The sequence below is a fragment of the Chenopodium album genome, chromosome 18, assembly GCF_948465745.1.
Source record: "Chenopodium album chromosome 18, dcCheAlbu1.1, whole genome shotgun sequence".
NCBI classification, from domain to species: Eukaryota; Viridiplantae; Streptophyta; class Magnoliopsida; order Caryophyllales; family Amaranthaceae; genus Chenopodium; species Chenopodium album.
The window spans coordinates 35,408,515-35,416,272 of NC_137851.1; the positions used below are offsets into that span (position 1 = coordinate 35,408,515).

Consider the following 7,758-nt stretch of genomic DNA (forward strand, 5'->3'; position numbering starts at 1 on the left):
ACAAATTTACATGAAAATTTGCATAAATATTTTTGTAAATTGGAGGAAATTTTGGTAAAAAATTAATATTAATGGTACTTGAAAAATACAAATGAGACTATCACTTTAGGGTTTAAAATTGACAAGGGAGTAACCGAGTAAGGGACTATAGGGGAGTGAGGGATTACCAATATTTTTTTTCACTGTTAAATGCAAATTTAGCGGATTTTAGTCAAAAATTTGCAGATTTAAGGACCTATATGCAACTTGGGTGAAAGTTAAGGACTTTGACTCACTCTGGTAGATTACTCGTACTACAATTCCACAGTATTACAACTTCTGATGGACACTCTACAACTCCCTTTGTAGGATACTCGTACTAAACTTCAAATCAAAACAACAATTCAACCAAAACCAACAAAAATTAAATAAAAAATGGAGGATAAGAAAAAAATTCATCCAAATTTGCCTGCAAATTACGTCACCATTGTCGACCTTCAGAAGCGATGGATGAAGCAGCAACAACAGGAGGAGATGAAGAGAGAGAAAGAGGAGTCCAATCACTCCATTCTCAGCAAAAATTATAGTGATAGTAATGGTGTTAAACTAACCTCTAATGGTGTCAAATCAAGCTCGCAATTCCAGAAATTTAATCGCTTCAAATCCGTCAGAAACCCTAGTTTTGCAATTCGAAAGCCGTGTCATGGGAAGTTTAACGGTGAGAAGCCATTGCAGGCGTTTCGAGTGGTGGAGAAGGTGAGCAATTCAAGAATAATGGCGTCGGAAATCAATGTTGATGATAACAGAATGGAATTGATTAAGAGAGAGAAAGTATTGAAATGTGAAGATGTGAATAGAGGGTTTCTATTTCAGAAAATTGACCGATCAAAATCTGATGGAAACCCTAATTTCAAATTTGGTAAAAAGGTTTTTTATGGAAGGAGTCGATTGAAGGAGGTTCCAGTCGTGGAAAAGATGAGCAATCTAATGCCTGAAACGTCGGGAAACAATGCTGCATTTGCGAAAGTTGGAATTGATGATGGAGTTGCAGATGAAAAGAGAACAGATAAGATTAAGAAGAAGAGGTGGAAGAAGAAGATCATGAAGAATAGGAATGGATATGGACATATGGTTGTTGATGTTCGAGCAGTGGAGACAGAAGGCAAGCCATGGAAAGGGGAATTGACTGCTGATGTTCCGGTTGCGAAGGCGCTAGGAAAAAGGGAATTGACTACTGATGATCCGTTTGCAAAGGCGAAAGGCAGGCTAAGAGCAGGGGAATTGACTGCTGATGATCCGGTTGCGAAGGCGAAAGATGGGCTAGAAAAAGGGGAATGGACTGCTGATGATCAGATTGTGGAGGCGAAAGACCATGGGAAAGGGGAATTGACTGCTGATGATCAGGTTGTGGAGGCCAAAGACGAGCTAGGAAATGGGATATTGACTGCTGATGATCAGGTTGTAGAGGCGAAAGACCATGGGAAAGGGGAATTGACTGATGATCAACTAGTCAAGGATAAAGACAGGCGAGGAAAAGAGGAACTGAGTTTGGATGATCAGGTTGCGGAGGTGAAAGATGAGCAGGGGAAAGGGAAAATGACTGCAGATGATCGGGCGGAGGTGAAAGAGAAGCAAGAGGATAGACAGGTGACTTTGGATGATCAGTTGGCGGATGTCAAAGCTAAGTTGAAGGGGGTTTCTGTGAGGGAGAGGGAGTGGACGAATGGGAGATCAATTGCTGTGAAAGAAGGGTTTAGAAGGGTGGGTTGGGGTTACAGAAGAGTTGAGCCCAGGGGTTTTGGTGGGAGATTTTGCGAAGTTAAGAGAGAGATAAGAACTCAAGGTGAAGGAGTGAATGTGAATGATCAGTCCTCTGTTAGTGAGAAATCGATGGCTGCAGTTAATTGGGGTGGAAGAGTAGTAAATCGATGGCAGTATAATGGGGGTAACATTGGAGGAGTGTATATGAATGATCAATCTTCTGGTAGTGAGACATCTATGACTGCAGGTAATGGGGGTGGAAGAGTAGTAAATCGATTGCGGTATAGCAAGGATAACAGCGGAGGGAATGTGAATGATCAGTCTTCTGGTAGTGAGATATTGATGGCTGCAGTTGATTCAGGTGAAAGAGAAGTAAGTCGATGGTGGTATAACAGGGATAACAGCGGACGAATGTATGTGAATGATCAATTTTCTGGTAGTGAGACATCTATGGCTGCAGAGAATGGGAGAGTAAGAGTAGTAAATCGATGGCATTATAACAGGGATAACCGTGGAGGAGTGAATGTGAATGATCAGTTTTCTGGTAGTGAGATAACGATGGCTGCTGTTAATTCTGGTGGAAGAGAAGTAAATCGATGGCGTTATAACAGGGATAGCCGTGGAGGAGTGAATGTGAATGATAATTTTTCTGGTAGTGTCAATCAATGGGGGTATAACAGAGGTTACAGAGGGGGTGAGGACTGGAAAATGGGTAGGAAGATGACAGACGGTGGTGGATATAGTGGTCAGAAGAGGGCAGAAGGTGATGGACATGGTGGTGGGGTAATGTGGGTGAAAAAGTGTGATGTATCAGAGTAAATCAAGGGTGTTAGTTAATGATTATTGAGTGCTAATTAACAAGGGGATTATATTTTAGGTGAGTTAACAAAATTTTAGTTATTAACCTCATCTATAGAATTTTTTTTTAAAAATATACATTAAATGCCTAGTAAATTGAGGGTTTGTGAGCTTAGTTGAATATTGCAGACAAGTGAATATGGTAGTCAATAATTGTTCGGATTTGGTTTAGGTTATCGCGGCATGCCTATGATTATGTTTCTTTGATATCTTGTAAATATGAAAAAATATCAATGGACTTAATTGGTCAAAGTATTCTAAAATTTGCCTGAAATTGCATTGTATGACTTCATTATGTTTCTCAATTGGTCATTTGGTGCATTAAATTTAGATGTGTATTAATTTTAGGAACTCTGGGTTGTTCAATTTGCTATTTATATGTAAAGCTACCAAATACTACAATTATGATTAAAATAATAGCAGATATTTACAATCATATTGATCTTTTACAGTAACTGGAAACATGAAGACAGTTTCTGTAATCAACATTTCCTTTATTGCAAAGTCAAGAATTCAGCAATTCTTATAAGGAAAACGGTAACATAAAAAGGAAATAAAAATCATCATTAACTAGTATTTCAGAATTATATCACAATAAATGCTGATAATTACCTAGCATTCTAACTAATTCAGCAATTACTACAGCTTTATTGTTTTAAACTGAAATTTTAGGCTTCATTGTGTAAGGAATTTTGTCCATTTTTGTGAAAAACACAGTATACAACAAACTATTAGTTATCTGTAAGAAAAGACTGTAACAGTGTGGAAAAATATGGCTGGAGGCGGGAATGCAGGTGGCGGAAATAGCAGTGGAAACACAACTAAGATCGAAGAAGTGAAACCACATCCGGTTATGGAGACCCTATCTGGTGTTCAGTATTGCATCAACACCAATCCTCCGTTTTGTATGTCCTCTTTTTTTCTCCTTTTCTTCTTCCATATGTTTCTTTGTTTTAAATTTGATCAAATACTTGAACACGTACCGATATCCAATACATCCACCTTGAGTCAAAGTAATATAAGACTTCTAAGATTTGTGTTATTCATTACAATGCAGTGGAATCAACTATATTGGGGTTCCAGCATTCTTTGTTAACACTTGGAATTATTACTGGCGTCTCAACCATCATCGTCCCTCAAATGGGTGGCAACAATGTAAGTAGTGTTATGTATTAACCCTGTCTGCATTTTATCTACTTTGATAAAGAAGATTACCAAAAGCTAACTCAATGACCTTTGAATCTTGTAATCCTTTTCATGTGAAGCATGATAAGGCAGAAGTGATCCAAAGCATGATGTTTGTGTCATCAATCAGCACATTGCTTCAGACATTAGTAGGCACTCGTCTTCCTGTTGTTATTGGCTCTTCTCACACATTCGTCATCCCGATGAAAACAATAGTGCTCTCCATGAGTCTATTGTGTATAGATCAACCCCACCCACCCCCTGAAAAGGTCTGTTCCTGTTTATTGTAGTATTAGATTAGTAGAATGGTTTTTTTAATTCATTTTTTCATTGGTTTATCTTATTAATTTATTTTTGGCTAGACATTTGCGTATACAATGGCAAGAATGCAAGGTGCTTTGTTTGTTGCATCTGTTATCCAAATTATTCTTGGTTTCTCTGGACTGTGGAGACTCTTTGTAAGGTATTGTAATCTGCTGTTAATACCGAATTCATTATTAGTTAAAAACAGTTGTAATGTTTTTATATTGTGGTAGGTCGCTAAGCCCTCTGTCAATGGTTCCACTTATAACATTCACTGGCCTCGGTCTTTTTTCCTTTGGCTTTCCCAGGGTAATTCTTTGTCCTTCACATTTGATTCATGAATCATTACGTTACAGGAATACATATAAAATCATGTTTATATGGAGAATCATAAGTTTATTTTTTCAACATTACAGTATTGTGTCTTAATGGATAATTATCTGTTTAGCTGGCAGATTGTGTAGAAATTGGGCTTCCTCATTTGATTTTAATGCTTATATTATCTCAGGTAATTTCAATATATTCTACTTTCATATATATAAAACTCTTACTTGATTTGATTCACTTAAAGTTTAAATATCTGTATATGGCATTTACAGTTTAAAACTCATTTACTAAGCATAAATTATGCCATGTTTTGGGTTTTTTTGGCCAACAGTATGTTTCCACTTTTCTGAAGACAAACAGGCTGATATTTGATCGATATGCAATCATATTTTCCACGGCAATCATTTGGATTTATGCCTTAATCCTTACTTCGTGTGGTGTTTATAACAACAAACCAACAGCAACTCAACTAAGTTGCCGGACAGATCGTGCAGGACTCATACATGAAGCTGATTGGTCAGATTTCAATGCTTAAAATTTGTTTGTTTTTGTGAAAGATTTATATCATTACACTTGACAAAATTTTTAACCCCAAAAATTGGACTCCTTTATATAGGGTTTATTTACCTAGACCTTTTCAATGGGGGAAGCCAATTGTAAACCTTAGAGAAGCTACACCAATTATATTTGCTGGACTAGTTGCACTTGTTGAGGTAAGCTCTACAAACTTATCGTACCTACTCTGTCAGAAACTGCAGTGCTGATGGTGACTAGATTAATAGCTTTGTATACCCTAAAAGTTACCCCATTACTTCACTTTTGTTGCAGAGTACTGGCACATTTATAGCAGCAGCACGATATGCAAGTGCAACACCAGTGCCTCCATCTGTAATCAGCCGTGGGACTTTCTGGCTGGTTTGTTTCGGAAATTTTCCCCATATATATTATGTATAAAGTATTTGACCTAGTTAAATGAATGCCTCTAATTTTTCATTATACTCTGACAGGGAATCGGAACGTTGCTAAATGGTGTATTTGGTGCTGTCACAGGCCCTACTGCTTCCGTGTAAGATCATTGTGTGTGTGTGTGTGTGTGTGTGTGTGTGTGTGCGCGTGTGTTGTTTTCTTTTTTTGTTTTGGGTTAGCAATGGATTTGAAAAAATCTAGCCTTCGTGTTTTTGTGTGAGACAGAGAAAGTGCTGGTCTGCTTGGATTGACTAGAGTTGGAAGTAGGAGAGTAATCCAAATCTCTACTGGATTTATGCTTATTTTCTCAATATTTGGTAAGCTAATCAAAAGCTATCTAAAGATATATTTGTAAACTTAATTGAAGTAAAATAAGCAACCTCACTCTGAGATGTTAAAATGAAAAAAGTGTACTCCAGTTTCTTATATAGGCCTTATATATGTGTATGCAGGGAAACTCGCAGCCTTTTTTGCTTCTGTACCGTATCCCATTATGGCGGCTACCTATTGCATTCTTTATACCTATGTCTGTAAGTACTTCTAATCTTTTAACTTAATAAGAATTCACCGAGATACACTTTTTTTTTGAACCAATGTTGATATTTAAACAAGAGACTACTGTATTGAATACACATATTTGCAGCTTCTGCAGGTCTGAATCACCTCCAGTTCTGTAACTTAAACAGTTTTAGAACATTATTCATATTAGGCTTTGCGTTCTTCATGGCAATTTCCGTCCCACAACACTTAAGAGATTATCTTCCAACATCTAATTCAAGCCCTATTAACACCCGCTCAAAATGGGTAATTTTCACTCCTTTTTTACTCCCTTGTGTCTAAACTTTTTATTAATGTCATTCTTTAATTTCATGTGTTGCAGTTCAATGACACGGTGGCGGTCATTTTCATATCGTCTCCGGCAGTGGCGATAATTGTAGGTATGGTGCTGGATAACACAATGAATAGTGAGGAAGAGACTTCGAGGAATGACAGTGGGAAACATTGGTGGGAAAGGTTCATACAGTTTACTAAAGACTTAAGGAATGCTGAATTCTACTCTTTGCCTTGCAGACTTGGCAATTGTTTCCCATCCTTATAGTTTCGCTAAAGATTCAAGTGTCTTATGTACTCCCTTTCTACCATTCCAAAGAAAAATACTTGTAGCTTACTATGTCATTAACTAGGGATGAGCAAAAAATCTAGGTACCCTGAACCGGAACCTGAACCTGTACAATAGGTTCCAGTTCGGGGTAGTAAAATGGGGAACTTGTACCAACAGGTTCCAGTTCAAGTTCCTAATTTTTTGGAACCGAAACCTGTAGGGTACTCTGTAACCTGATAAAAATATCAATTAAGTTCAAATTATACACCAATTCTAATTTACTTTTGAAATAATAAATATCAAAATAACAATTATAAAGATATGTGTTAAATTTGCTAAACAACTACTATTAGTTTGTATTTTTTTTGCGAGTTGTAAATATTATAAATTAGTAACCATCCAGTTTGTATACAAAAAATTCTGCAAAAAGTTGTCAAGTGTATCAAAAGACAGGGTAACCTGAATCAGAACCGGAACCTGCACGTTACGATTTCGGTTCCCCAATTTTCAGAAACCTGTTGAACAGGTTTCAATTTCGGTTTCCATTTTAAGAAACCTATTACAACCTATTCTGGTTCCACGAATTTTAACAAGGTACCTTGTTATGCTCACCCCTATCATTAACTTCTCTATTATTTCTATGATAGATTCATAGATTTTCTGCACTACATATACCAAATACCAATCATTTTAATGTATGAATTTGAAGCATGCCATTTACATGGGATAATATCTACTCTGTAGCTTGTAAGAATTGAGTATAACTACTATCCAATCAAACCCTAATAAAAATAGGTTAAACAATTTATTTTGAGTTTGAATTAGTTAGGTGAGAGTAGAGCTGTCAAAATCTGACCCGACCCGAATTACCGATCCGAACCCGATTATTGACCGACCCGTCTGAACCCGAAAAAATGGTGACCTGAACCCAACCTGAAACCAACCCTAGGCCCGAGTTGACCCGAGTATACTGAACCCGAACATGAACCGACTTAGAGATGACTCGACCCGAATGTAACCCGTAAATTATTAACCTGAACCGAACCCGACCTGAATCGAAATTGACCCAAACCCGTTTTAACCCGTCAAAACCTGAATTTAACCCAACCTGTTACTAACCCCCGACTCAAATTTAACCAGACCTGTTACAAACCCGACCCTAAATCAACCCGACTCGTTACTGACCCGACCCAAATTCAACCCGACTTGTTATTGACCCGACCCAAATTTTACCCGACCTTTTACTAACCCGACCAAAAATTCAACCCGATTTGTTA

General features: G+C 37.4%; 1 protein-coding gene across 5 annotated transcripts; it reads left to right on the forward strand.

Moving 5' to 3' along the window:
* The first annotated feature begins 275 nt into the window (after positions 1-275).
* Positions 276-6,752, forward strand: LOC145592389 (nucleobase-ascorbate transporter 6-like). Of its 5 annotated transcripts, none has more exons than XM_081648836.1 (15): positions 2,481-2,617; positions 3,381-3,503; positions 3,656-3,753; positions 3,864-4,052; positions 4,146-4,246; positions 4,320-4,395; positions 4,535-4,594; positions 4,745-4,929; positions 5,030-5,126; positions 5,242-5,328; positions 5,421-5,479; positions 5,605-5,696; positions 5,832-5,909; positions 6,023-6,183; positions 6,260-6,752. In XM_081648836.1, exons 2-15 carry the CDS (start codon positions 3,452-3,454, stop codon positions 6,476-6,478), a joined length of 1,554 nt encoding a protein of 517 aa, XP_081504962.1. In that variant the 5' UTR covers positions 2,481-2,617; positions 3,381-3,451; the 3' UTR covers positions 6,479-6,752. The 5 variants fall into 5 exon arrangements, 3 of the variants coding, with proteins under 3 accessions (XP_081504962.1, XP_081504963.1, XP_081504961.1); XM_081648837.1 differs by having other exon boundaries at positions 2,489-2,617; positions 3,393-3,503; XM_081648835.1 differs by lacking the exon at positions 2,481-2,617 and having other exon boundaries at positions 3,371-3,503.
* The last annotated feature ends 1,006 nt before the right edge of the window (positions 6,753-7,758 follow it).